At 42.1% G+C, this 26,409-nt stretch overlaps 3 protein-coding genes and 6 non-coding genes across 21 annotated transcripts in view; 7 read left to right on the forward strand and 2 right to left on the reverse strand.

Moving 5' to 3' along the window:
- Nucleotides 1-84: 84 nt before the first annotated feature.
- BKGD (beta-keto-L-gulonate decarboxylase) lies at nucleotides 85-9,408 on the reverse strand. Of its 2 annotated transcripts, none has more exons than XM_003203506.5 (9): nucleotides 9,272-9,408; nucleotides 7,071-7,194; nucleotides 5,795-5,893; nucleotides 5,070-5,143; nucleotides 4,185-4,286; nucleotides 3,791-3,967; nucleotides 2,911-3,060; nucleotides 2,207-2,323; nucleotides 85-466 (listed from the first exon to the last, which is right to left on the reverse strand). In XM_003203506.5, exons 2-9 carry the CDS (start codon nucleotides 7,126-7,128, stop codon nucleotides 293-295), a joined length of 951 nt encoding a protein of 316 aa, XP_003203554.1. In that variant the 5' UTR covers nucleotides 7,129-7,194; nucleotides 9,272-9,408; the 3' UTR covers nucleotides 85-292. The 2 variants fall into 2 exon arrangements, with proteins under 2 accessions (XP_003203554.1, XP_031407941.1); XM_031552081.2 differs by having other exon boundaries at nucleotides 7,071-7,148; nucleotides 9,272-9,350.
- TAF1D (TATA-box binding protein associated factor, RNA polymerase I subunit D) lies at nucleotides 8,076-20,407 on the forward strand. 7 transcript variants are annotated; one of them, XM_019612297.2, is made up of 14 exons: nucleotides 9,358-9,492; nucleotides 10,217-10,456; nucleotides 10,556-11,015; nucleotides 11,285-11,460; nucleotides 12,448-12,508; nucleotides 12,798-13,070; nucleotides 14,275-14,318; nucleotides 15,410-15,465; nucleotides 16,476-16,513; nucleotides 16,986-17,060; nucleotides 17,800-17,853; nucleotides 18,745-18,821; nucleotides 19,401-19,487; nucleotides 20,173-20,407. In XM_019612297.2, the coding sequence occupies exons 2-6, from the start codon at nucleotides 10,230-10,232 to the stop codon at nucleotides 12,915-12,917; spliced, it is 1,044 nt and encodes a 347-aa protein (XP_019467842.2). In that variant the 5' UTR covers nucleotides 9,358-9,492; nucleotides 10,217-10,229; the 3' UTR covers nucleotides 12,918-13,070; nucleotides 14,275-14,318; nucleotides 15,410-15,465; nucleotides 16,476-16,513; nucleotides 16,986-17,060; nucleotides 17,800-17,853; nucleotides 18,745-18,821; nucleotides 19,401-19,487; nucleotides 20,173-20,407. The 7 variants fall into 7 exon arrangements, with proteins under 7 accessions (XP_085072495.1, XP_019467842.2, XP_019467840.2 ...); XM_019612295.3 differs by having other exon boundaries at nucleotides 16,986-17,853; XM_019612298.3 differs by lacking the exon at nucleotides 17,800-17,853 and having other exon boundaries at nucleotides 16,986-17,799.
- On the forward strand, nucleotides 14,070-14,141 carry LOC116216258 (small nucleolar RNA SNORD5). Its single transcript, XR_004158711.1, has one exon. It is a non-coding gene; the product is annotated as a small nucleolar RNA SNORD5 (small nucleolar RNA).
- LOC116216251 (small nucleolar RNA SNORA40) lies at nucleotides 15,128-15,254 on the forward strand. The gene has a single exon (XR_004158704.1). It is a non-coding gene; the product is annotated as a small nucleolar RNA SNORA40 (small nucleolar RNA).
- LOC116216244 (small nucleolar RNA SNORA1) lies at nucleotides 15,826-15,957 on the forward strand. Its single transcript, XR_004158697.1, has one exon. It is a non-coding gene; the product is annotated as a small nucleolar RNA SNORA1 (small nucleolar RNA).
- LOC116216242 (small nucleolar RNA Z40) lies at nucleotides 16,659-16,731 on the forward strand. The gene has a single exon (XR_004158695.1). It is a non-coding gene; the product is annotated as a small nucleolar RNA Z40 (small nucleolar RNA).
- On the forward strand, nucleotides 17,618-17,749 carry LOC116216246 (small nucleolar RNA SNORA18). The gene has a single exon (XR_004158699.1). It is a non-coding gene; the product is annotated as a small nucleolar RNA SNORA18 (small nucleolar RNA).
- On the forward strand, nucleotides 18,496-18,634 carry LOC116216243 (small nucleolar RNA SNORA8). Its single transcript, XR_004158696.1, has one exon. It is a non-coding gene; the product is annotated as a small nucleolar RNA SNORA8 (small nucleolar RNA).
- A 935-nt stretch (nucleotides 20,408-21,342) lies between the features above and the next one.
- Nucleotides 21,343-26,409, reverse strand: part of CEP295 (centrosomal protein 295) — a 41,085-nt gene continuing 36,018 nt past the window's right edge. For 5 of the 6 annotated variants that reach the window (XM_085216362.1, XM_085216361.1, XM_085216363.1 and 2 more), the window contains 7 exons: nucleotides 25,559-26,220; nucleotides 24,590-24,763; nucleotides 24,237-24,354; nucleotides 23,349-23,585; nucleotides 22,639-22,747; nucleotides 22,165-22,264; nucleotides 21,343-21,633 (listed from right to left, as the gene is read on the reverse strand). In XM_085216362.1, the coding sequence (XP_085072488.1) occupies nucleotides 21,547-21,633; nucleotides 22,165-22,264; nucleotides 22,639-22,747; nucleotides 23,349-23,585; nucleotides 24,237-24,354; nucleotides 24,590-24,763; nucleotides 25,559-26,220 (1,487 nt within the window). In that variant the 3' untranslated portion in view covers nucleotides 21,343-21,546. The remainder of the gene's footprint in view (nucleotides 21,634-22,164; nucleotides 22,265-22,638; nucleotides 22,748-23,348; nucleotides 23,586-24,236; nucleotides 24,355-24,589; nucleotides 24,764-25,558; nucleotides 26,221-26,409) is intronic. The other variant, XM_010706100.4, reaches the window with a different exon arrangement.

A 26,409-nucleotide genomic window follows, 5' to 3' on the forward strand; every position in this document is an offset into this window, starting at 1 on the left:
TTTGTTCTGCATTCCGAACGCAAATTCACTCCTAGTTCCACATCACCGAAACAATCGCATAGGAAAAGCCACCAAACAATGAACGAAGTGCAGCATTAGTAATATTTTAGTGAAATTACAGCTCGAATTCAGCCGTAACCCCTTCGGTTACAAGTCCCGTTTTCCCCCTTAACGTGAGAAGTCGGCAGTTTATTGCTGACGTAGTCGCTCTTGGCTTTGATCACTGCGTAATTAAAAAAGTTACAAAAACGATTTTTACTCGGACGAAAGCTCAGCTCCGCTCCCGGGCGGCTCAGTCCCGCCCCACGCTGTGCGTGTCCTTGGGCCGGTCGATGCGGAAGAGCAGCTCGGCGGGAGCCAAGTAGGCGCGGTACTGCGCCGCGTCCGGCGTGGTGTCCGTGTGGTAATGGCCGCCCTCCCCGTGGTGGCTGAAGCAGTGCGTGTGCTCCAGGCGCAGGTCGAAGCCCTGCGGGCAGAGAAAGGGCCCTCAGTACGTGCGGGGTGTCACTGGTTTGCGTTTGCACCGAGTGCAAAGGACGCTACAGCCGTTAAGCACCAAAAAGGTGCGGGATGTTTGTGCAGCTGCTAAGAAAGATGAAGAGCAGCTGTGTGAATCTGTATCACGGGACAGCGTGGAGAAAGAATTTAGAAACTCTGCCAGACATCAACTTTTGGTGTTCATCTCAGAGATTTCCTTTTTTTGAGTTGGGATTCAATCAAGCAATCACAGCAGTGAATCATAGACTAGAAATACAGAATCGTTAAGGCTGGAAAAGATCTCTAAGATCCTCTCACCCCATCACTGAGCCACCACTATCATGCCACTAAAGCACGTCCCTCAGTGCCACATCTACACGTTTCTTGAGCACCTGCAGGGACGGTGACTCCACCAGCTCACTAGGCAAGAGTGAGGAAGGAAGCCACACTGGAAAGTAGAACCCCTTTGCAGTGAATCCCATAGGAACGCTCCCATGAAGAAAGGCTGAGGGAACTGAGGTTGTTTGGCTTGGAGAAGGGAAGGCTCTGGGAACACCTCAGTGGGGTGCGGCTCTGGCACTGCTGCCCAGGGAGCTGTGGGTGCCCCGTGCCTGGAGGTACTCAAGGCCAGGTTAGATAGGGCCTGAAGAAGTCTGATGTAGGGGGTGGTAATCCTGCCCACAGCAGGGGGTTGGGAACTGGATGGTCTTTAAGGTCTTTGCAACCCAAACCATTCTATGATTCTATGAAACAGAACAATTCATTCACTGATAAAAACCATTTTCCACTGGCGTCTCTAATGACACTCAAGTAGTTCAACAGCATTCAGTGGAGGCTGTGTTTGGAAATATCAGAGGATACAGATAGGAACAACTGAGCTGCATCCACCACACAAGTCATGTTGGTTCTGAGCAGATCAGCTGTCTACAGCTATTTTCCAAGCAATGTTCAACAGAGTCTGAGAAGATGTACACAACCAAAAGTTGCCAAGACACAACATCTCACCACTGAGAATGTTCAAGCCAACAGCATGTTTCATTTAACTCTGGAAAATTATTTTCCAAATTATTATTTATGACTGCATTGTTACTTATAAAGCAGTCTTTTTATGTATAGTTTCCTGGTTACATTTGAACAAAGTCTTCCTAAAGGTGAACATCTTAATGGCTTTTGAAACTAGATTGTTTTCTTTCCTGAATTGTTTGCTGTTGATTTCAGTGCTTGTGAAAGACACTAGCTATCTTTTCAGCATGAGGATTTGCAGGCTTTAATTTGCATCTGCAATTGAGACTCATGCTGGAGACATTTTGACACAGTATTGTCCAAGGCAGCTCCTCTGAAAGTGAACAACACAAGCATGTGACTGATCAAGCTGCCATGCTCTTGACATTCTTCCTGATGTGGCCAGCTGTGAATGCAAACTGTGCTGATAGGTTTGGGATGCAAACACTTGTACATTGCAATTGTAACAGAACCACTGAGGTAAATCCTCTATGAACACTCACTACATTCCAGAATTGGTTGGCCAAGTCTCAACTGAAACCAATGACAGAAATGAGAAGCTGGTCTTTTATCACACCCTCTCTGAAAGCTTTTAAGACACACACACACACACACACACACACACACACACCCCTACACCCCTACCTGTTCTTAAAGGGAAAATCACATCCATAACAAAACTCATTACAAGACTCAGTTTATACTTAGAAATGTGGAGAAGACTCACTGGATCTCTTGAAACGATTACTGGCTGACAAATCAGTGGAGCCTTCATTTCAAAGAATTTGAGCCAGTTATTCACATCCTCATCAGTGTTCAGAGGACAGGTAGAAAATTCTGGAGGCTACAGTAAAAGCAAAAGCTTTAAGTAAGATAAAGATACTTACATCAAGGCATTTCTTCTACCAACTTTCCTTCACCTTCCTCCTCCCCACTATTCTGTTCAAGTTTGTTCTTGCCTTTTAGAAGCCCATTACTCTGTTTCTGCCAGAAATGGAAGTGACCAGAATATTGCTTCTTTCATTGCAGATACCTTGTGGGACAACTGTGATGATTTTCCTCCTGGTATTTTAGAAGCTCAGCTATTTTTTAAAAAATAAATGTTTATTGCTTTCTGTATCATCTCAGTTACTGTATTTTATTTTATTTCACTTTACAACTATCATACAATTCCTTCTCTAGTTGCCCATGGATTTCAGAAGAAAAGATCAAAGAAGTAAGGTCAAGTAACACAGCATCATTAGTTTTTTGTTACGTCAGTTTTGCAGTATTCACTTCTTACTTTAATACAGTGCTTATCCTAAGAGTTTACACAAATTTAAGAATACAAAAAAATAAGTCCATACAGTAAGAAATTATAGCTTGATTTATAATTCTGCTTTCAGAATGATTAAAAAAAAAAAAAAGTTGTATGAATTAAGAGCTACTTACCATAACGTGAATTTTTGCTTTTCCCTTCTGAATGATAAACGTACCACCCATCCCAACTGGCTTTTCTCCATAGTGTTTCTCTAAAATTTGTCTTAGACAAGACACAAAGTTAAGCTCCCCAGTTCTTCCATTGGCTTTCACTTCAATAACCTGGAGGACAAAGTGATTTCATCACTGCTGTCTCCTACAGCAAGTCTGCAAAGGACTGTAAAAGCTGTTCTGAAACTCTCCCATGCGTATAACCCAAGATTATTTTCTCAAAGCATGAGTTTCCCCCAGAACTGCTGCTCCACATCCTTCCAGTACTGGATCCAACTTTATTTCTGACTTTCTGTTCAACACTAGCTTTGCCTGTGAAGGGTACTGAGTCAGTTACTCACACAGAAAACAATTGTATAGGTAACTGCCTTCCATCCATCGGCTGGCTTTAGCTCTAAGTTCTTGGAAAGAGAGAAGACTGCTCAGTTTCCACGCAATAATCTGGTTTTTGGCTGCTCTGCCAGCACTGCTTTGTGACAGCTGTGTTGAGGGTAAAGCTTCTACAGAAAAAAAACCTAAGATTTTGTAAATTGTTTGTGCACAAGTCAATCATTGTACAACAACGACCTTAAGTCACTGTATGTCTGGACTGGATTTGAATGGATGATTTATGAAGGAAAAGTTTTACTAAACTATTACTTATTCCTCAACATTTTATACTCTTCTCTGTATCCAACGATTCTACTCATTCACCAGCCATGGTTTCTCACATTTGGATATTTGTTTCATGGAATTGCTCTTTTACTATTATCACACAGATGTGATTTAAGAATATTGAAAGATGAATTTCCCATCAGCCACAAGGTTCTACAAGAGAAGTCACCTTCGATCTAATACGCACCTTACCAGGTTGGCCCTCGCTGGCATAAAGGTTGGCCAACAGCCCAAATTCACAGTCTGAGTATTTACTGCTGTACTTTTCAAGAAGGCATCCTTTATCTGCAGGATTTATCTGAGCAATGTAGCTCCCATTTATAGCAGGCTTTTTTTCATTCTTAGTTTGCACAATAGGGATAAGCTGTAACAAATTGATAACAATAAGAGTCAGTATAATGAATATAACTAACATATATGCAGTTTAAGCTTTGGATTATGTGGTTTATGCACTTTTGGCATGAAACGTGTTTACTAAATGATCCATTTGCTGTAAGTGGGAATCATCGAGCATGATACCACTCTACTATTTTGATACTGAGATTAAATCACTGAGAACCATCACACTTACAGCTACTGACCTCAGCATTTACACCAACAACTCTAGATGAAACAGCTCCAGCTCCAAGAATAAAAGCTCCAGGAAGCTCTATGTCTTTTGCAACAGTATTTAGATCATAAACCTGCAAAAGAGACACAAGTCTGATTGTGGTGTGGTGCTCTGGTCTGGAGTAGTCTTTCTCAAATTGTCACTGTAACCCTGGGTGCATTCACAACATTCTCATTAGTATTTCAGATAGTCAGGATGAACACAGCACCCGAATCTAAACAACACATTTGATAGTAATAGAATGGATACATCCCTACCTGGTTTTTTGAGAGGGAAGGTCTGTGGGTATGTTCCTCTGCCATTTTACCCAAAAACTGAACTACTGTTTTTATTGAAAATTATATTTGCATAAAATAAAAAACACAACATACAAGACAGATGGGGCTGGGTGTCAGAAAGGAGACATGATATTCTTGGGAAAGGACAGAAATGTCAATCTACTGTTGACTTGAAAACACAAATACAGCCAATTGTTACTAAGAAGCATGACTTGAAATCACTGACACACAGCAAGCCATTTATAAACGTGCAGACAAGCTCTTCTAGTTTCTTCCATAGCTCTTGTCACAGATCATGAACTTTCAATACTGTCCAGTATTGAAGACAAGGCAAGAGAAGATAAACTATCGGCCAGCATAAGATATTTTTGCTAAGATGTGTAAGACTTCCTGACATGGTGTACATTTAATATACATCAGAATCAACCTTAAAGAACGTGGAAAACTCCTTCACGAGTGGAATCATACAGTATCTGTTAGGCCTGGGTTTTAATTTATTTCGATAAGATACTGCTTTTCTATTAACAAATGAATTTAAATCCCATAGCTAAAGGAAAAAAAAAAAAACAAGAACTCACTTTTTCTTTCTGTGCAAGTGGTATGAGGTATGGAACACCTCCCACATCTGCTATTCTAGGCTTTCCACAGATTCCTGGAAGAATATAGCCAGTTAATTTGATACAGTGTTTTCCCTGACAATCTTAGATCAGCATGCAGCCCAACACAGCAAAGAACAAGTTCCTCAGACATCTAACACACCTGGAGATGACAACTTCTCTAGTATGCTTAGATAAGATGCTGCACTATTAAGAAGTGTAAGGACTGTAAGCCATAAAATGGGCATGAAACACTTTCCCAAGGTGCTTCTTGCACTACACTTATGATAGAGGGAAATCATGACTTGCACAGATGAGGTACCTGTCTGCCAAACAGATAACGTCAAAGACTATGAATCCCACACAAAATAAGACAGTTTAACTTATAATATATGGATGGCAGGAATCTTAAACAAATGGAAGCATGGCTCCTTAGATTTGGATAGTGATTAGCTTGGATCTAAAACATTTATCCATGTCAAAACCTTTTGAGCACAGTAATTAAAGTGTATGAAATAAGTGAGAATTGCAGACATAGATTAAGAAAAAAAAGGAGAAAAACTGCTTGGATTATTTGTGCTTGTTCATTCATCAACTAGGAACAAAATGTGGCTTTCCCTTCATGCAAATTCTTCACCTGAAAAAAAAAACCTGAACTCTTCTAATAGCTTTAGAGAGATCTGCAGAAGTCAAGAGCACCACGTTACCTTTAGCAGGAAAATTGAAAGGCTCCTGAGTCAGATCAGGACAGTCTACAACAGAGACTTGGGCATCAGCAAAGTTTTCCTTAAGTCCTTTCTGCAAAACTATAATTAAAAAATAAGTAACAGCAAAGTTATTGGCAAGAAAAATTACAAAGAGGTTGACAAACAACTAACAGAAATCTGTGTCTAGCCTTCACTTCAGCAAGAAGTGAAGAATACACATGCCACCCTCAGAAACTCTACTGAGTTACTGAGTTAGTGCCTGTAGGTGCACTGTTTCTTGAGTCAGAACTTTAGAGAACAGCAAGAGCTTGTTCAGAGCATTGCTAGTCACCACATTAATTAAGAATTTCACAAAGTACAGCACCAGTTAAGTAACATGGATAACCTTAAACTACATTCAGTAGTGTTTTTTTTGTTTGTTTTTTTTAACAAGGTCAGACAATTGCGATCACAGCCAAGTATTGTATGAGAAGAAAAGAAGTCGTAAGTTTCAGCTGAAGTAATTTTAAAATATACGAACTGGACTGCCTTTGCCTGATTGTAATCTCAGACTGCTGTCTGGAAACACCTGCTCGTGCAGGGTATGCACTGCCACGTTTCTGTCCATGAGAAGATATTCTGACAAGTGCCACTGGCAATACAGGGCAAATAGTGAACAGAGCTGATGATCAGTCCCAAATCTGAACTTTTTCTTTTGTTTCCTATCAGTGTTTTTAGGCCCAAAACTGCCTAAGCACCTCAACAACAGGGATGATTTTGACTTAAACAAGTTCAGTATTTAACAAGAAGCTTTAAGTGCATTTTGTGAAGACTTTAGAAGGAAAAATAAGTTGTTCCCCACAGTCTGTTTCTAACTCAGTCACCAGCAGAGGAACTAGCTGAGCTCAAGGAAGAAGACCATACCGCATCTTACTAGATGTGTTCTGAGCAGTTCCAAAAGAAATACTGGAGGCAGAGGATAGCAGGTGATCCCAATTGTGTAATTAACCTCAGCCTGTGATTGTCAAACTTTCACAACCCCTATACAAACCTACAAATGCAGCCTGTTAAAGACACTGAGAGCTTGCTCATGTGCTCTAGTGACACCTGGAGCTTTGAAGGGCGAATTATCCTTTACTTTAAAGAAGTAACAGTGTATAGAAAAACAGGGCTTTACATCCCAGTGGGCCAACAGCAAGAACATTCTGCAGGTATTAGCTGTACAGAGGATTTGCTGGGAGCACTAAGGAAAGTTTGAAAAACATATTTCCAGTTTCTAAAAGGTTACATGACTTACCTCCAGCAAGCTCCTCCAGGCTTGGAACATGAAAAGCAAACTTTTCAACCTTTGCCATTGCCCGTTTGGTTCTGATTTCTACAGGTTAGAAATTACAGTATAACACACTGCAGAAGTGACTGATCTGTCAACAAGGATCACGGTTTAGTGATTAAAACACTGTTTTCAATATGCAATTTATCTGTCAAATTCATACAAAAGTACATAGACAAGAGTAGAATTGTTATTATACCATTGAGGAAAAAATCGACAGCTTCAAGATTAATGCTTTCTCACATGCTTTGGAGGAAGGTGTGCCTACCAGTCCTGCAGCTGATTCAGAGCACTACATATGCTAGTCCTCAAACTTCCAACTCAGTGCAGACAAAATATGTAATACGCTGAATCTAATTCAAGGGACAGCTCAGTTACCTGTCCTTTGTAAGCCCAAAGCCACACTGTGTTGGAAGAAAACCAGGTTCTTCTAAGCACATTCTGTGTCTTTGCTACCTTAATGTTTACTTTTCCAGCATTGGCTACTATGGACTTTCAACCTTGGCTCCCAATTTCTTATGGGCACGTGTTTCCCTCTCCAAAGGGGAAGAAGCTAGTAGCATGTCTCAAAGCAAAAAAAAAAACAAAACACCAAAAACAGCAGCAAATTTTACAGCATTGGGCTCTATATCAGCACAGAGCCCTTAACAAAAAGCTTTCTTCAGAACAGAAATGCTGGAGTTTCTTTTGAAATGAGCCATATTTCAGTCAGCCATGCAACAGCAAAATCAGCTGCAAGGGCAAACCACCAGCTCTGGGCACAAGCAGCTGGTTATATGCTACCTATAAACCAGCCCCAATAATCATTAACTCCTTAGGCACATGCCTGCTGCACAAAACAGAAAATGGGTCTCAGGCCTTGGAAGAAAAAGCAAAAAACCTAATGGCTTTCTCAGATTTCACAGAGCTTTTGTTAGAAAGGATTGTGATGTGACGTAGCTATTTGTAGATACTTTTAGCTTCTACCTAAATAAATGAATTCCTGGCTTTTATGATTGTCAAAATATGTGGAAAAAGAAAATCTACTGTCCTCTCACAGGGAAAAAAATATAGTAAAGAAAAGGATTGGGGGAACAAAGCAGTCAGCCAAGTCTTTTAGTTCAAAGGTCAGCCACCTCAAGTTCCTCCTGTAGCAAGCAGCAGAGAAAGAAAGAAAGCTATAATCGAGTGATTTCCATCTTAGTTGGGCTTATCCACTTCCACGGGTAATTCTCCCTTCTCTGACTGTGAAAGAAAAAGAAATAGGCTGGATGTGGTGCCTGTTGTCAGACGGACTGAGTCAGAGCCCAGGGCTTTTAAGAGTGCACTGAGAAAAAAGGAGCAATTAAGTCAGAGAGAGAACAGCTCCAGCAGCGTTGTTTTAAATCAGGTCCAGAAGGACTCTGGGCTCCTTGAGACACCGGCTGAAATAGTCCTGAAACAGAGCCGGCGTTGCGCAAAGGGCAGAGACAAGACTGCAGGACGCAGTTCAGCCAGGTAGGCTCCGACACAACACCCCGACCATCGCCTGCTGCGTAAAGGAGAAAAGCGCGGTCAGCTCCCGACGCGGCGCCAAAAGCTTCGTGTGTTACAACCGGGTACAAGCGGGAGGGACGCGGGTCGGTGAGCAGCGGCATGGGGACCGCGCTTGTAGCGGAGTTGGTGCGGGGTGGGAGGGAGAAGAGCACGGCGGGGCACGGGAGACTCGAATGGGCCGCGATGGAGCGACATTAGGGCTGTCAGAGGAGCTGCTGGGCGACAAACGGGAAAGGCGCACGAAGAACGGGTCCTGGATGGCACAGGAACGACAAACACGTAAAGACGTTTCAGCTTTGCTTTTCCAGGCACGGAAGGGCAGAAACCGGAAAGGAGAAGTTAACAGCTGGATAAAAACACTGCGAGGTCGGGAGGAAGGAAATATTAAGGACAAACTGGAGGCAGCAGCCAGCAAGAGAAGGGAAAGTCAGCCGTAACGCAGAGAACGGCAAAACGCCGCGGCCGTGGTCATCAGCCGGGAAGAGGTGGGGGGACACAGCAGCGGCAGGGGAAGGCAAGGCATAGGGGGGAGGGCATATCCCAAGCCACAGAGCCGAGCAGAGCCGCACCAACGTGCCGCCGAACTCAGCGCAGATGCGAGGAAAAAAAATTGGGACACGTAGGTGAGCGTAGAAAGAGCCCCAGAGCCAAACCTGCAAGAGCAACTCTCTGGAGTCCCACAGGGAACGGAATAGGAAGAAAATCCCAGAAGCTGCGCCCGCTTCAGGTCACAGCGCGAACCAACCCTCCCTACCACCCCGTCTCTCCCCGCTTTCCTCACTGCGCGCCCGCCCCCGCCTGATCTCGCGAGAGCCGAGCGCTATTTAGTCTCGGGGGCGGCCATTGCGCGCCCTTTGCGGAGACGAAGCGTAAGGTGAGCGGGGCTGGGAGCGGCGGAGGTGTGTAGCATCCGCTGCCATCTGCGGCGGGGGAACCCGGTGCGGGACTGAGGCGAAGCGAAAGCCCGTTCTCTCGCCGAGCACTTTCCTGAGGGAACGCGGGGAAGGCCCTGGGGCGGGCTGTGGGGAGCGGGCTCCTCGTGGCGGCGCGGCTTTGCGGTGGTGCGGCGGGAACCGCGCAAAATGTCCGCCTCGGGATGCTGGGCGGGCAGGGCGATCTGAGGAGAGGCAGGACGGCACTGAGCCACCGGCCGGCTGTGGGCGGGCTTCCCTTCCGAGCTTGGCAGCGGCCGTGTGGAGGCAGCCCGGACTCCCGGTCTTCCTCAGAGTTTGAGGCGCGTCGTGCCGCTCTGCGTTCGGTCCCTTTGTGTATACAGCCCTGGGCGTGGGAAGGAGTGCGCTGGATTACAGATGAGCGGAAAGCGTTTTCTTGTGGGGCTGATCTGTGCTGATGGCCGGAGAATGAAATGCTGGTAGGTTGTTACTGTAGCAGCATCTCAAGGCCGTGTAGCCAGCGAAAGATCGGGAAATCAGGGTTCTTATGCCGATCCTTTGCTGAAAATGATTGTGAATTACAGTGAAGTATTTTTATGTGGCTTAGAACTGCAACATCCCCACAAGCTAAAGCTGTTGGCATACATGCATGTGTGCTTATATGTGAAAAAAATTGCCTGGGCTAAAACATACTTTATTTTTTAGGGCAGATTAAAACATGACTGATACGGATGAATCCCACACTTCTAGTTCTGATTATCCTGATGCCCAAGATCTCATATCCCCTCAGAGGAAAAAAAGATCTAAAATACCTGAACGTGCAGCAAGCGCACAGAAGGAACATTTGTGCTCAAGGCAGAAGGGCGCCAGTCCTGAAGAGTCTTCAGATGAGATTAGTAGTACAGATACGTCTTCAGATGAGGTGGATAGCAGTGATTCAGAAATGTGAGTTATCTCTAGTTCCTTAGAATTGCTCGTAAACAGAATTCATGTGATACATCACAGAAGTATGTGTTTTGTTGAACATATGCATTTCTCTTTCAGTGATGTTTCAGCTGCTAGTGGCAGCAAGCACCACAGGAAACACTCTGCTGTACCTTCAAAGCAAAAGAAGAAATCGCAGCCTTCAAGGCAACAACCAGAAGCTGATGCAGGAGTGCCTGGCAGTGAAAGTTCTGATTCTTCTCTGCCCACTCAGAGCCCAGCGAGGCCACCTGAAGCTTCCCAGGAGAAAAAATCTAAGCTCAATCTGAAAGCCATTTTTGCCTATCACTTCAGAGGAAGGAAGTTTAAAGCTGCTGCACACAGAAAATACAGGAGCAGTGGTTCACAGAAGAAAAAGGGAGCCTCTGGGTGCTCACAGAGGCGCAGTGGGAAGCAGCCCATGACAGCCTCGCCTCAGGAGCGAAGGAAAAGGCTTAAGGATCGAGGCTTTCAGTTCCCTTTTGTTGAAAAACATTATGGGAGAAAACACATTCCCTTAAAGATGGTTCTCAGCTATGAGGTGAGCGCTCTGTTTTGTGGGAGAGAAGTTGTGATTTTAAATTTATTTTAAGGAACAATGAATGCAGCTTGGCATGTTGTGCTTCTACCTAAACGCCACAGTGAAATGAATCCACTTTTATTTTGTTACAGAGGATGACTGCTGCTTTCTATTCAATACCTTAACAAACCAGCTGACCTAAGGCTGTCATTTAATATTACAGTTCAGTTGATTATATAAATGCTTCATTTTTTTTATAGTGGCATTTAAGATGTATTTCTTTCCTCCAGCAAGCAGCTGCAAAGGGATATTTCCAGTATGTTGAAATGCTCAAATATGAAGAACACCTCAAAAAGGCTTTGAAAGCCCTTGAAGCCAGTGATGATTTAGAAAGAGAATGCCTGGCAGTGCGGAAACACAAATATTTAGATGATGAAGGCCCCCTTTCTCCTATCCAGGAGACAAAGTAAGTTCATCTTGAGTAGTATAAAATTTGCTGTTTTGTGCTCAGCTTAAATCTGGTTGTGCAGCATTGCTGTCTTTATTGTTTGGTACGTGCATTATATTCATTGGTGAAATACCTCTTAGGTTTTTTTGTAACTCAGTAATGGATTCTGGTGGCTTAGCACCATGGTGCTGTGCTCACTCCTCATCCTCAAAAGAGCAGAGAGAAAATCGATAACAGCTCATGGCTTGTAATAAGGACAGGGCGGTCACTTACAAGTTACTGTCACAGGCAGAACAGGCTCAGCACAGGGAAGTGAATGTAATTTCTTATTGGTAGCAGGTGAAAGCAAACTACAGTTTCCCCCCAAGCAGTGCAGTGGGGGCTGTGCTCATTCCATGATGTGTTGCCTCTGTCTCTCTACCCCTGATGCATGTGGAGTCATAGAATCATAGAATGGCCTGGGTTGAGAAGGACCACAATGATCACGTAGTTTCAACCCCCCTGCTATGTGCAGGGTCGCCAACCACCAGAGCAGGCTGCCCAGAGCCACATCCAGCCTGGCCTTGAATGCCTCCAGGGATGGGGCATCCACAGCCTCCTTGGGCAACCTGTTCCAGTGAGCAGTGTGTCCCTCCCATGAGATGCTGTCCTTCCCCAACTGCCCCAAAGTGGGATCCCCCTGCTATCAAAATCTTGCCACTTCAGTCCTATACACACATGTGGTGGTTGACTCCAGCCAGCACCTAGGCACCTGCATTCACTCTCCAGTAGGAGAAAAGAGAAACCTGTGAGTTGTGGTGGAAATGGTTCTGTCAGTGGCAGTAGCTGGCATCTAGTTCCAGAAACTCAGAGAGCAACCTCTTATAGAAGTGGGAGCATCCCAGACCTACAAGCTGTAGTGTTTCCATATGCATTATGAGAAAGTGGTGCTGCATTAGGAGAATAGCTTATATATGCTGTGCTACTGTAAAAGTACAGATTTTATTTCAATTTTATGTATTTCAGTGATGATGATAATAACTGCTTGGGCACTGATAATCCAGAAGACCTTGATGTCAGAGTAGTGGTGAGTAAATACTCCTTAATTTGAAAAATACTATAAGCTTTTTTTCTCTTTTGAGGTGTTAAAGAAGTAATAGATAATGCTTTGAGTACTTAATTCTTAGTTGGGTGTGGTTCTGATGTGTAGTACAAGAGGAAGCTGGTTTGAGAGAAGTCTGCACTCTTTGTAATTATGTTGAAATGTGTGGAAATTGTGGAGTTCTCTGAAGTGTTCTTAAATCTTGGGAAATGAGTCATTGTTACTGATGTGTTTCCAAACCAGAGTTGTGAATACTGTTTTTTTTTGTTCTTAGGACAACAGCTGCTTCATTATAAGCAGCAAAATTCCCAACAAGAAGAAATCAAAGGCCGAAACAAAGCGAGCAAAGTCAGCTGGAGTGGTTGAAGTAAAGAAGAGTGCGGCTGATAACTGAATGTGTGGTTCTCTTTGAGTGAACAAAACATGAATGAATAAGGTGGCAGCAGTCACTTTTCAGAGACCTTATTAAGGTCTGCTTGGCTTAAAATGTTGGTTTGAAGTCAGCGTTGAGCTGTCAGCCAGGCAACATCATCAGAATCAATTTAAGGTGAGTTTGGGTCTGAGATGGATAGGAGAAAAATGTGGCCTGTCTTTTTGCTAAACATTTTTGCAGTTGGACTTCGATCTTTAAGGTCTTTTCCAACCTGAGCAATTCTATGCTGTATGAAGCGTGCATGAGTGATTGAGTGGCTGGTAATCCTGCTGAAACACTAGCTTCTGCAGCTTGACTTCTGTCATCAATGGGTCATAGAGCTACAGAATTAAAAGTTCCAGATCTTGTAATTAAGAGGTGTTGTATAGAAATGTGTATAAACATGCATATGGACATAGGTGCACTCGTCTTACAAAGGGGAACTTAGACCCACTCCTCATGGCTTTGTGAAGGAAGCTTGAGCTTTTCTTGTTGTAACTTGGTAACTTGGAGGGAGTAAAGCTTTTGAAGAGCAGTACTTGAGGGATGTTTTTCTGTAAAATTCTTGCAAAATCCCTTTGCATTTGAAATAATGATGAAATAATTGTTTATGGCTGTATGTTCATCATGTGGAATAACATTTCAGAAAACTAATTCTCCTAAATCCAATATAATAATCTAAAGTTAATTTAAAACAACTAGCAGTGTGATGAAAAGTTCTTTTCCCTTCTTCCCTTCCTCAGTCTAGAATGGGGTTTTATGAAGTTGACTGAGCAGAAGATGGAAGCCCTTCAGCATGATAGGGACTATCTGCTCATCTCATAGCATGAGGGGAACTTGCTGCAGTTGCTCAGTCTGAAAAGAGTTGAAGTTGCATTTCTAAATCTTTGCAGAAGGAGCTTGAGACTTCCCTGTTGCAGCTTGATAGCTCTGGGGAGTGAGGCTGCAAAAATCTGCTCTTTGCTAGTTAACGATCAAATTCAATAGCAGTCCAAAGTTAATTGCTAAATATAACTTGCAGACACCTACCTGAGAAATAGTGTGTCGCTTGAAAGACTCATCCTAAATCTAGGAGTGGGGTTCTGGCAGGGTAAGGCGTAGTGAGGTGGGATGTGGAGTCCTGCTCATTCTGCAGTTCATGTGATGAATATTTCTGTTCAACTGCTGAGTGACTCAGAAATGAACTAAATTTCAATTCTGATTAGAACTGGATGTACACACCTGAAAAGTGAGTCCATTACAACTGCCAAATTGATTGCTGAAAAGTAGCTTTTGCCTTTAGGGAGCTCAGCTTATTTGACCATAATTGATAATTTTTATCCCTTTCATTTTTTTTCAGTTTGTTGCATTTGGATGATGAATATTAACCAACTGCTGTGAGAGGTAAGCTGTTACTGGTATGCAGTTCTTTCCTCCAGGTAGCTTGTGGACTTCATAACTCCTGCCAGTCCAGCCTGTAGCCTGTGCTGGAACAGAAAGCATCAGTTTTTTTAACACCTATATATTAAAAGTAGTTTGTGTTAGCACTGATACATAGCAGTGCTTGTGTCAGCTGGTGTTGAATGCTGCAGGGCAGACAAACCAACTATGGATGAAGTTGGGATCTCCACTAGGAGCACAAGGCTCCAGGAGCAGTCTGTACTGGTGTTTTGTGCAGCTGTAGTGTCTGATCAACTGCCCTGTGGTAAAACTGCAGGGGAACATCAGGAGGTGGTCTTGGATGTTACTGCCAAAGCTGTGCAGTTTCTCACAAAGGGATGTTATCAGATGTGCACCTCTTCAGGAGGGTCTAGGATGTAGCACAGAAGAAAAACTTGAGGGTTACTCTTTAACACGGGAGCCAAGAGGTACAGCTACATGAGCAATGAAAATGAGCGTGTTTCCTTGTAAGAGGATCAAACTGCGGCATCTGCTTTCAGCTTTTGTTGCAGTGAAGGTATTGGAGTAGATAATGTGTCAACTTGACACGGTGCAAATTGTTCTTACAACACTATCTGATAGTAATACTGAGCTTATTGCACCTGTTAGTAGTCCAAATCATAGCTGTCTCTTAAAAACAGGAGGCCCAGTAATGGATGGTGAAAGTTAATGGAGTAAGTATATAGCTGACTGAGAAATAACTCTGTGTGTGGTCTTCAAATGCTGTTTCAGAAACAGTGAAAAATAGCAGGAGAGCAGGTGCATTCAGTTTCAGCACGTGTTCAGTTTTTGTCTGGTGCTGTAGACAAAAACCTGGAACCTGGTGCTTAGAAAAAACCCTTCTTTCGCAACCCACAGCCGATGCATGTATTGGCTGTGTTACTTATATGAAGGGACAGTGCTTATATTTATTCAAGCAGCAATTAATCCAAAGGGCATGTTTTGTATTGCATGTGCGTGCAGAAATGTTGTCCAGTTGCATTGTTTCCTTGAATTTTTCCGGCTCTGCAGCAATGAGCTACTGTAACCGTTTTGATCTTTTTGAATTCTTACAGCTGGTGCACAAATCCTTTACTTCTGTGCTGTCCTGTGGAACACATTGGCTAAGGAGGTATGCTTTGTTTCTGCTGAGTTCTGGTGTGAGAGAACTTGCATCTGCCTTCTCAGAGAGGCTTTGGTGGAGCTTGTCACACACAGCAGTGGGGAACTCCTGGACAAGTTGTTATGTGATAAAAGTGCATTTAAGTTGACCTAGTTCTTTAATGTTTCTTGAAGTAGAGGAATATTTGAGGAAGTTTTTTTTCTCTATGGGGAGGTGGTTGTGTGAGGACTGTAAACTGAAGACTTAGCTGTTTTGTTTTTTTTTTTCCCTAAAGAAATGTTTAATTTGGAAAGACAAATCCAGCTCCCAGAAGGCAGCTAGTGATGTGTCCATGTTGGAGTTGCGGGTGTAGTGAAGAGTTAATTGTTGTGCCTTGTTATTCAGCAGGCAGACACAACTCCATGTGTGTCTCAATTGAACAACGGGGCTAGAAGAGCAACAGGTTGTGCTTTCCTCACTGTAACACCCATTGCAGTGGTGACAATGAGACCTGTAACAGGCTTACATACTGAGAGAATTATGTTAACGGTTCCAAATGTGATTACTCTTAAATTCTGAAGGATTGATATGTGGTGTTGTGAATTCTTGAATTCATAGAATCACAAGGTTGGAAAGGACCCACAAGATCATCCCGTCCAACCATCCTCCTATCACTGTTACGATTCACTAAGTTACTAAACCATATCTTGTAGCATTCTGCATCCTGCTGGCTGTGGGAAGTGGGAGAAAAACACACAGTACTGAACTGTGTAATTAGTTTATCAAAGCACTCTTGGAAGCTGTCTTGTAGTTACTTCACACCGCAGTGCCAGCTGATGTAGGTAACACCCTCACATGCATCTTCTGTGCCATAGTGCCTTTATTTCTTGAGTGTGGGTAGATTTTGTTGATAGTTTTGTGATAGACTACAATTTGAAGTGCTGCATATTCAGTGTAAGAGTACTTGAATCTTGAAATTGCTGAAATGCTGAAGAAACTTAGAACTGTTAATCAGTTCTGTACTCTGCTCTTCTTTTCAGCAAGCCCACCTGACAGTGCAGACCAGAGGAATATCTTGGTGAGTTTTATACCAGGTTAATGTAACCATTGCTTAGTGAGAGTTAGATGTTTTGCTTCAACTTTGTGAGCTGGCATATGGCTATTCTTACTGAGTACTGCTGCATCAGAGAAAACTGACTTTGAAGCTTGATGCTGTCCGAAGAAGTTGTTGTGATGATTGGCAAAATGTTCAACTGCTCTGAAGAGAGTGAGTGAGAATGGCCTTTCTGAACAAATCTACTGCCTGACTTCATACTGCGTATTCATGCTGAGGGTGGAGCATGCAGAATGTTCTCAGTGAATAAGGACTGATTTATTTTCGTTGATAAAACTTGTCAAATTACATTTTGAATGTTCATTGTAGTAGCTTGAAGTGTGATTGCAGTGGTGATTAGAAATGGCTTCTGAAGGTTCTACAACTCACTGCTGTATGTTCTACTGTATGCACATGCATGTCATTTCGTAACCCTGTGGTGATGTTGCTTTTTCAGGTGGCAAGTGACAGGAGGAAATGAGAGAAGAAATGCAGAAAGCCACTTGACAGAGAGAGAGGAGCTCCCTTATAGGTTAGTGTGCCATCTGTGCTTCTGCAGATGCATCGGTGTTTGAGGGGCTCTGGTTTTCAGTGGCTGGAGCTGTGTTCACTAGGTGAAGCTCAGTGCCTTTTGGAGTGTTGCAGGGGCATAACTCAATGATGTTAGTATATTTTAAAGTAATATTCCCTTCCAGTCTGCTTAGTGAAGATTTCTTTAACTCTGGTTTATCCCAAGAAAGATATTAGTCTGAAATGAAGTGACAAGCTTAACTTTTCTAAACATGGGCTTCACTTTAAAAGTAAATGAGTACTAAGGGAAGTTAGGAGTGTTTGAATAAATGTTGTAGTTGTAGTCCCTCCGTTTCATATTGTTCATGTAATACTGTTCACGTAATCCTAGCTTTTAACATTAAACTGTTGCTGATGTGGAGTTACTACTGCATCTTCCAAATGAAATGGTAGTGTAACATTTTGCTCCTTTTTTCCCATAAAAGTCATGACAGAAGAAAGAAGGCTCTTTATAGGAACTGTATGAGATGCTTTTCTAGTCTGCTTGATTTCTGTTGGCTGATTTATGGTCATAGAAACGTTGAGGTCTATCCCGATAGGATCTCTTCTGTAGGTTCATGTCGTTGGAAACGCCTCACAGAACAAACTTGTGGTTTAGTTTTACCCTTTGAGCTACCTGTTAGCTCTATGGGATAGAACTACAAGACAAATCTTCATGTACTATTTCAGGAATGGAAGTAACGTGTCATGTTCTCCCTCAGGTACTGGCTCATGCATTTGATATAGATGAAAAAAAATTCAAATGAAGAAGCTTGGTAAGAGTGAAAAAGAGCATGTTCTGAGATATAAAATGTAACTAACTTAATTGTGTGGGTTGAACTTGCTTTTCAGCCAGATGTCTGTGAAGGTACCAGACCTCTTTGTGTTTGTTTTTTTTTTCTGGTTGGCTTGAAGCAGACTCTTCCCTCTTCAATCCGAAAGTGATGTACTGTTCCTTGTGGAGGCTGTAGGTTTAAATTACAAAGTTCAGCCCTCTGATGTCTGTCCAGTCTTAAAGTAACTCAGTGAGCATGCTGGATTTTTGCTCTGCTATGTAATTCGGCAATGCTGCTTTTCTCTTGTTAAGTTTCAAATCTTTGAAGTCTGAGTTAATTTCTGAGCATCTCAGCCAGTTTACTGGTACAGTGTTAAAACTCCTGGGTTACATGGAGCGTAGTGCTATTCTGTAGAACATAGCTTAAAGTAAAAGAAGGACAATACTCATATAAGCCCACTGTACTGGGAATATAAAGAATACTTGAAAGAATTATGAGGCTGCTGAAATTGATGGAATTTCTTTTTCCTCTTAGCATGGCAACTTCTGTGAAATTGGTACTTCATTTCAGCTTATCACTAACTGGTGTATGGAGAGCTTGAACCTTAATGTGCATTTATTGATTGAGGACTGCTGCGTCTGTTGCACTGAATGGTATCTGCACCCAGCAGCATTCTTCTGATGGGGTGTTCAAAAATCAGTGCTACAGTACTTCAGCATTTGGCATCGTTGGTTTTCACTCTGCTGTGGTTGTTAAACCTGGTATTCTTGCTGATACAGGCTTTGTCCTCTTCAAGGATTTGACACAGTCCTTTTGTGCTGGGCAGGACTTCTCAGTGTGAGAGCTGACCACTGGTTCTCCCTGGTGTGTTCAGTTTGTTTCTTTAAACAGGTGCCTTGAGGTGCAGAGCAGTCAGTTGGCTGTGTGAAATGGATTAGCTGTGGAAGAGGAAACAGCCTGTTGGACAGGTGAGCACTGAGTTGTCAGTTCAGGAGGTTTCAGGCACGTTGATGGAAGCTCGGTTGCTGACGTATGACTCTAGATCAAAACTTCAGTAAACTGTCTAGAAACATAGAAATGACTGTCCAGTAGCAGGCAATCCTGGGCAGCACTTGCTCCAGATTTTGGCAGTATCTGGGTCAGAGTGTGTGCCTGCAAGCTAGTCTTCTGTGCTTGTAAAAACAGCAGTAAAGGGAGAAGATCTGGTCATTACCAAGGCCGCAAGGATATTCCTGTTCCTGGTGAGCTGTGGACATGACCATAAAGCAAGTCCATCAGACTCTTGAATTGCTGCTTTGTGTGGCAGTAGGTCTGCTGGAAATAAAGCTTTGGTGTAGGCCGCAGACACAGCGCTGCCTTCTGCTGGGTGTTAGTGACTTTCTTTGGCTACCAAGGAACACAAGCACTAGCTAGAATCTTCAGCTGTTGAACTCAAGTCCCAGAAGCTGCTCTTGTCAGAACTGTCATGCATTCAGAATGGAAAACAAAAATCTACTCCTTGCACTTGGCATCCAACTTCAGTTTAACTCTTTGTTTATATTAACCAGGTGTGCCTTTGTGTACCCAGAGTGCTGCTGTCACTGAATGTTGGGGTTCAGAAGCTGTATCTGAGTGCTGCCACAGCAAGTCTGTAGGTAAGATGCTTAGCAGCAGTGCTGGTACCCAGAAGAAATTCAAGGTCACTTCAAAGAGGGTTTGCCTGGCTGGAAAACCAGCAGCTCTTAACGCAGTGACCGTACATTGAACTCCTTTTAGCAGGATGCTGTAGCCACTTTGTGTGTGCTGTGGTCTATTTCAGAGGAGACAATTCTTAAGTTACATTGCTGCTTAGAATGAGAAACCACCTGTTGCTACTACTGTCACTTTCTGAGTTGCTAATGCAGGCAGAATGCTACTTGGTTTCATCTGCAACCATTTGACTTCAGCAGCATGTGGGGTTGGAAGAGAATGTTGATACAATTGTGGCATGATGAGTTGTCTTGTATCTTTAATGCTTTTTCTTTCTTGGGTGTATGGCAAGTTCTTGAAACTGCGTGGAAACAGATAATCCCAAAGAGGTGAGGAAGTGGGCAACAGTGTTGAACTGGAATATTATGGATAGAATGTGTATAGGAAACTGGAATCAGAGCCAGCATGCAAAATGATTCTTTTTGCCCCTAAACAATTTAGTAAGGGATGTATATTTGTGTGCCTGCATTACTGCTGTTACATCAGCACCATGTTATGAAGTTAGGTTGCTTCAATCTATAGGAGGTCAGGAACTTAAAGTGCTTTTCTTTCTCTTGAATTATGATGCTAATAATTTTTTTCTTCTCTCAGGTCCTGATGTGATGTTGCTGCAAGTCTCTTGCAAGAAAGAAAAGGACAGCTCTTAAATGCTCTTAATCGCTTGTAGTGTTGAAGTAGAAGTTTTGTAGAAGTTGAAGTAGTGGATCAAGATCTGGCTGTAGCAGGGAAGAATTGTCAACTGTGTTTAAACTGTTCCAGGTGTGGTGAAGGGGCTGTTTACTTCATACAAAAAGTAACATTCAAATAAAACTGAGGCCTGAAAGAACCAGCTGCAGCAAGGGAATTATTTTGTTATTTTTTGCTACACTGTGTAGAAAATTGTAACTATGTCTACCTTGTAGCCAGGTGTTACTTTGTTTTCCTTTCTCACCTGGTTACAATAAAGGAACAATATCCAGACCTGTGAGCAGCCTCTAGAAAAACACTACAGTCAAGGTGAGAGGAGAGTCTGCACACTGAAATGAGCCCTCCATTGTAGCAAGGGGCCTCTTCCTCCAGCTGTTTGTCCCGTGCATAGTTGTAACAGTTTGAGTCTCTTCAGCAATTGCAGTAACTCTACAGTGTGATCTGCAATGTATGTTAACTCTTTACAGAGAAGCTCACTAGCTGCTACCTTGTACTGCTGTATATGAAATTTGGACAGACCTAATGGAAATGAAGATGAATGCATTTCAGGTGTTCTACCTTCTGCTACAACATTCAGCTTTGTGTAGCATTGTAGCTTTGAACTTGTTCTGCCCTTAGCTCTGAAATGAAGCAAACAAACTTGAGTACAGTGACAGGCATCCCAGGGTGCTGCTGGTTGAGTCACCATCCCAAAAGGTGTTAAAAAAAGCTGTCTTGATAGATGTATGTGGTGCTCAGGGACATGGTTCAGCAGTGAGTTGTTACAGCAGTATGGTTGAGGCTGGAATTGATCTTGAAAGTTTTTAGCAACCAAGCAATTCTATGGACAGTTCTTGCAAGGTGCAGTTAGCTGGTAGAAGGCAAGCTTAAATCCACAAGTGAAGAAGACATTTCCTTAAATGATGTCATTCTGTTGGTTTCAGGGACTTTGAGATGTACATCTGCTGCACAAACCTGTACTTTGTAATGAGGATTATGTAAGTGATTAGGAACAGTAATTAAACATGAGAAAAATTGATACAAGTTTCAGTTTTTTAAAAAGGAATCTTATTGTCATGTATGCTATGAACTAAATGTTTTTTAAAAACACTTTATTTGATGTTTATGTTACAAGTGGTATAAACTCTCTTTCAAACACTAAGGCATATAAGGCTTTCCTGCAGTGTCCGTTCTACCAGTGCTGATTGCCACAAAGTAGATGGCATTGTAGAAGGCATCTGCGAGTCATTACCTGAATTAGTTTAATGCAGTTCTTACTGTTAAATACTCTGAGTTGTATCAACACAGCAATGTTTCTTGTTTAGAGGCTTCTCCTAGTCTGGGTGTTTTCCCTGGCTTCTTGGCTCGTAGCTTTTCCAGCATTTTCTGCAAGATACAAAATCATGAGAATAGCATAGCTTAAGAAATAACGGTAATAAAACTAAGCTGTACAAGTGAGGTAATGCTGCTGTATAACTCAAAGAAGTATAGCATGAGCAGGTGGAAGGGTCTTTCCAGGGAAGCATTGAGCCTGCTTTGCATGGATCACACTCAGCAATACTGTTTGACACTAGCAGCTGGATCCCCTCAGTCCTTTTCTTCGACGTCAAGTCACCACAAGAATTCAGTCTCAGGCTGATCCCCTTTAGAGAAAACTCAGTTGTAAAGGCTGTGTTGTATTAGCACACTGCCTTGACTGGGGCAGTTTTAGACAGACTAAGCCAATAGCAGTGCTTATGAAATATCTACAAGCTCAATGAATGAGCAAAGGTAGTAACTGCCAAGAGGCTGTGCTGAAATGTTAAGACCTGATTCATGGTCTCTTCAGTAATCACCACAGAATTATGCCTCCAGTCTGATTAGAAGCAAAGGGACATGAATTGACCAGCTTGAGATGCTAAGAGAGGATTACTTTACCTTTTGAAACTCCTTAGCCTTTTCTCTGTTTTTAGCATAAGTTTCTTGCCTTGTTTTTTCTTCTTTTCTGATCTTTACTTCTGAAAGTTGATTATAAAGTCTGTTAAAACATCAGAAAAAATACTGTCAGGAAGGAAAGTGGGAAAGCAGGAGTATATTAACAGCCTTAAGGGTTTAATACTGTCAAATGTGAGAAATTAAAAGCAATTCTGACTTGCTATCCCCCTGATCTGGCATCACTTCAACTAACTCTGCTAGCTGACCTAACAAAGACCCCACTCTACCACTGTATTTGTACACATGCATCATTACTAAATGCTGAGTGCAGCTGGGCAGGCTGCCAGTGCTTCCTGCTGCAAGCTTGGCAAGGGCATGTCTCAGCGTACACCAGTATAAACACACACTGCTGTTAGGGCTCACAACTTTTCATTTATTTTGTTTAAATCCAAACTTCTTCCAATGTTCATGCAGTACCTTGAGGTGCGCTGATACATTTCAGCTTCTCCAGCCTTCCTGTCTTCTGGAGAAGACACTTTCACTTCTCCTACTTTCTTCAGCTGATTGACAACTGCACCTTTTTTCCCTACAAAAGACACAAACACAAAATGTATCCTAAATCTTAATCCAGACAATACATCCATTCGTAATACAAACTACCGCGCCTCAGTAAAGGTTTGCTCAGTTTATGAAAGTAATACCATGTACTAATTGTAAAAAAAAAAATAAAAATCAACAGTTGTCAATGACAGGCTTTTTCAGAATACAAGAACTCAAAAGCTTAAGAGGTTTCAAAGGTTGAGATTAAACTACAAAACAGAATTGGTACAATGGAGATGACTGTCTTAAAACCCAGATGCCCGATGAGGCTGCTGGCTGTACTTGGAGCTAGTTGTGCTTCTCAACAGCTGCCTACCAAACCCTGCTAACAGGCATTAGAGATGGATTAGATCACTTAGTAAGTTCTTTGACAACCAGCTGTTTTGCAAAGGCACATTATGATGATAAATACAGTCTGCTTACAACATGAGACACAGCCAAACTGGGGAAAAGGAGCTCCCACATCCCTAAGGAATTAAAGAATACTCCAACTGCAAAAGCAAAGATGCAACAAATAGGAAAGGTTTTCTTTGATATTTAATAACTAAAGCAGTCCTAGGCCCATGTCACATCCCAAGTAAACATACCAGGGATAAGATGACACTCCTTTTGACTGCTTAATGTCTCAGACTTTCTCCTCTGAAACTGTCTGCCTTCTGGCTTTTCATTTTTTCTCTCTTTTTGTTTTATTTCTTCAACTCTTCTCAGGGATTTCTGGATGAAGTCCTTCTTTCTTTTTAAAAAAGATTCTTGCAAACTCCCTGGTGCAGAAGCAGACTCCAGCAGCATCACTGAGAAAGAAAAGTCCAAGTGTTTCTCACTTTCTGCAAAGAAACCACCTTTACTAATTCATACATTTCAGTGCATTTCTCCTAAGATGTTGACCATGACCAGTTTTGACAAACAGTGTCAGGAAGTGACATTTTTGCACAATAAGCAGTAATTCAGCACTAACGAATCTAGAAACCATAAGCAATGCTGCCAAAACAGATATTGCACCAAAACACACCAAAGACCTGAGAAGCCCCTAACAAATGGTTACAGCCTGGTAGATCCTTTCTTTTTTGTTTCACTATTTATATTCTATACTGTCATCAGAACAGAGTAGGACATCTTTTAAATGCAGAGGTTCCTGACTGATAGGAGACAAAAACAAGGGAAGATGCACTACGTACATAATGACAAGCAACAAAATATCACACGAGTTTCAAAGTTAAATAACTACACATAAAACCAAATAAAGTCTCGCTAATTATAGCCGTTACCATCTACTGCTTAAGATGGCCTACTATAGGAGGAGACAGGTATTTCCCTGTCAGTAAAACACAATCAAACCTGGGCTAAATGCATACAAACAGAGGCCAAACAACAACATGCACCTGTCTAAGAGAAATTATATTTTCCAAAGGAGAGGTGTATCTTAGCAGTGACTTTGTAAGTTAAAATTTCAGTATATTGAAGCTGTACAGAATTACCTGCAGTCTGATGTGATGGACACTGACCCTCATTAGCACTGTGGGCTTTGGAAGAGCTGTCAGGTCTTACCAGCACTGAACAATCTGCATCTGGAACCAGTGGTAAAAATTCTCTTTTCTGTTTAAAAAGGAATAATTAATTGAAAATGCAGAAAATACACCACAAATCTAAGTAGTCATACAGTACCCTAACATGGACAAGATACAAGAAAAGAAGTCTCTTCCCTTTAGCAGATGCAAGAAAAACATCAGAAATGGATAGTGACAGTATTAGAATGCTTCTAAAAACATTCCAAAACTTTAAAATGAAACCCATTGCAGTCCCTTTGCCCAACAGATGAACTAAGACTCACCTCAGTCAGAACACTGATGGCAGACCTGTCTGCACATGCTGGGTTATTTGTTTTATCCTCACTACTTCCCTTTTGGTTCATATGTTCAGTGTCTGATTCTGCAATACTGATGTCAGTTGAGCTCACAAGAGTGAGTTCAGGTTCTTCCATAATACCACGCCCTGACTCAGTCTCCTAGCAAATAGAAGACACAAAACCTCAGTGTAAAAGCTATGTATCATTTTATATAATGTAAAATATTAATGTATATAAATGATATATGCATTAAAATATATTTTAATTATATATATTTTAAAACCACTGTTACTAGAAATAGCAACAGCTGCTAGCTTGTAAGAGGCTCTTTCAACACAGAAAAAAAAAGAACCTGCCCCAAGCAATAACGAAATCCAGAAAGACTGCCTTACCCAAGGTGTTAATTGATACATCAAACCAATCCAACATGAAGTACAGTGGTTTGGTTTGTTTTTTAAGATCAGTAAGTAAAAAACAAATAACCCAAAGCAATCAAACAAAGCTCTCTTCCACTCACCTCGATTTAAATCACTGCTGAAATCTAGTTTCAGGCCAGGTTGGTTGATTTGTTTTAAAAATGAAAAAGGAAATAAGTTTCACATAGTTTTCAATTACTTATGCTTTGGTTCTATTATTTACCTCCTAGACTGGGTTAAGATCAGTTAAGTAACTGTGCAGTTTCATGCCCATGCTGCACCAACTAACGTCACTGCTAATTGTTTCAGTGCTGTGATCTAAAAGAGCAAGGAGAGCAAATGTCCAAGAAACATGCAAGTCTGAAACCAGAACTATAAAAGGAACATTTGCCAGGTTTTCAGACATTAAAGATCTAAAATAGCTCAGTAAAGGAAAAAAAAAAAAAAAAAAAAAAAAAAAGGACACAAACAAGTAAAAGCAAGTAAACCACCAAAACACCTGCACAAAATACTACTTTGGGAAATCTGTTCTACTTACCCAGATTGGAATACGAGACGAGCCTGCAGCCACAGAGTTAGAGTGTTTCTCATGTCTTCCCAGACAGAAAGCATTCTGTTTTACTACTGCCTGTAAATTAACGTCTGGGACTTCCAAACTGATGTCTTCAGGAGTCCTTGAAGACTTCTGTATTTCAAGAAAACTTTCACCTGGCTCCTTTGCATTTGTATTGCAATGCAAATCAACTTCCACAGCTTTATTTGCCTCAGGTACACGAAGTAATTTTTCAGGGAGCTTCACGTACTTCCTATCAAGTACCTTGACAGGTAATTTTTCAGAAGACAGAATCTCTTTTTTGAATGCTACGCCCTCTTTCAATGTGTGCTGAGGGAAAGGTTCATCCACTGTCACTGGTGTGGTACTGAGCTGATAAAATGATTTTTGTTCTTCCAGTGAATTCAGACTTTGGTTTCGCATATCCTCCACTGAACACTGCAGACCAACACATTCCATACTCCTCTCCAATTCTTCGTATTGTCTGTCAGATGAAACACTGTTCTCACTGCACCCATTTTTAATCCCAGGATTTAGTTCCAAGGAGCTCTCTGACACCACATGAATGCCCGCTGGCCGAGCAGCATTCTGACAGCGATTGCTCAGAGTAGGTTCCAAATGCATTGGGTGAAAAGATTCTTCCAAACCTGTTCCAAAAAGTTAGAGTCAAAATGTGAGCTTAACACAACCACATTGCAGCTTTAAAGAAATTCCTCCTTAACAGGGCTTTTGAGGAATGCGTGGACATCTATGCAAGCAACAAGGTTAATTAACTACATCAGATCTCCCCCTCAGTCTTCTTTTCCCAGGCTGAACAGACCCAGGTCTCTCAGCCT

Source organism: Meleagris gallopavo, chromosome 1 (assembly GCF_905368555.1).
Source record: "Meleagris gallopavo chromosome 1, MGAL_WU_HG_1.1, whole genome shotgun sequence".
In the NCBI taxonomy this organism is placed as follows: Eukaryota; Metazoa; Chordata; class Aves; order Galliformes; family Phasianidae; genus Meleagris; species Meleagris gallopavo.

Bases quoted from the DNA above. Each gene is read 5' to 3' on its own strand.
- BKGD (XM_003203506.5), bottom strand. From the start codon at position 7,128: ATGGCAAAGGTTGAAAAGTTTGCTTTTCATGTTCCAAGCCTGGAGGAG. The intron at 5,894-7,070 runs GTAAGTCATGTA...TTTTAATTATAG, and splicing joins CCTGGAGGAGCTTGCTGGAG to TTTTGCAGAAAGGACTTAAG. The intron at 3,968-4,184 runs GTCAGTAGCTGT...AATTTGTTACAG, and splicing joins TTGTTGGTGTAAATGCTGAG to CTTATCCCTATTGTGCAAAC.
- TAF1D (XM_085216369.1), top strand. From the start codon at position 10,230: ATGACTGATACGGATGAATCCCACACTTCTAGTTCTGATTATCCTGAT. The intron at 11,016-11,284 runs GTGAGCGCTCTG...TCTTTCCTCCAG, and splicing joins AGATGGTTCTCAGCTATGAG to CAAGCAGCTGCAAAGGGATA. The intron at 12,509-12,797 runs GTGAGTAAATAC...TTTTGTTCTTAG, and splicing joins ACCTTGATGTCAGAGTAGTG to GACAACAGCTGCTTCATTAT.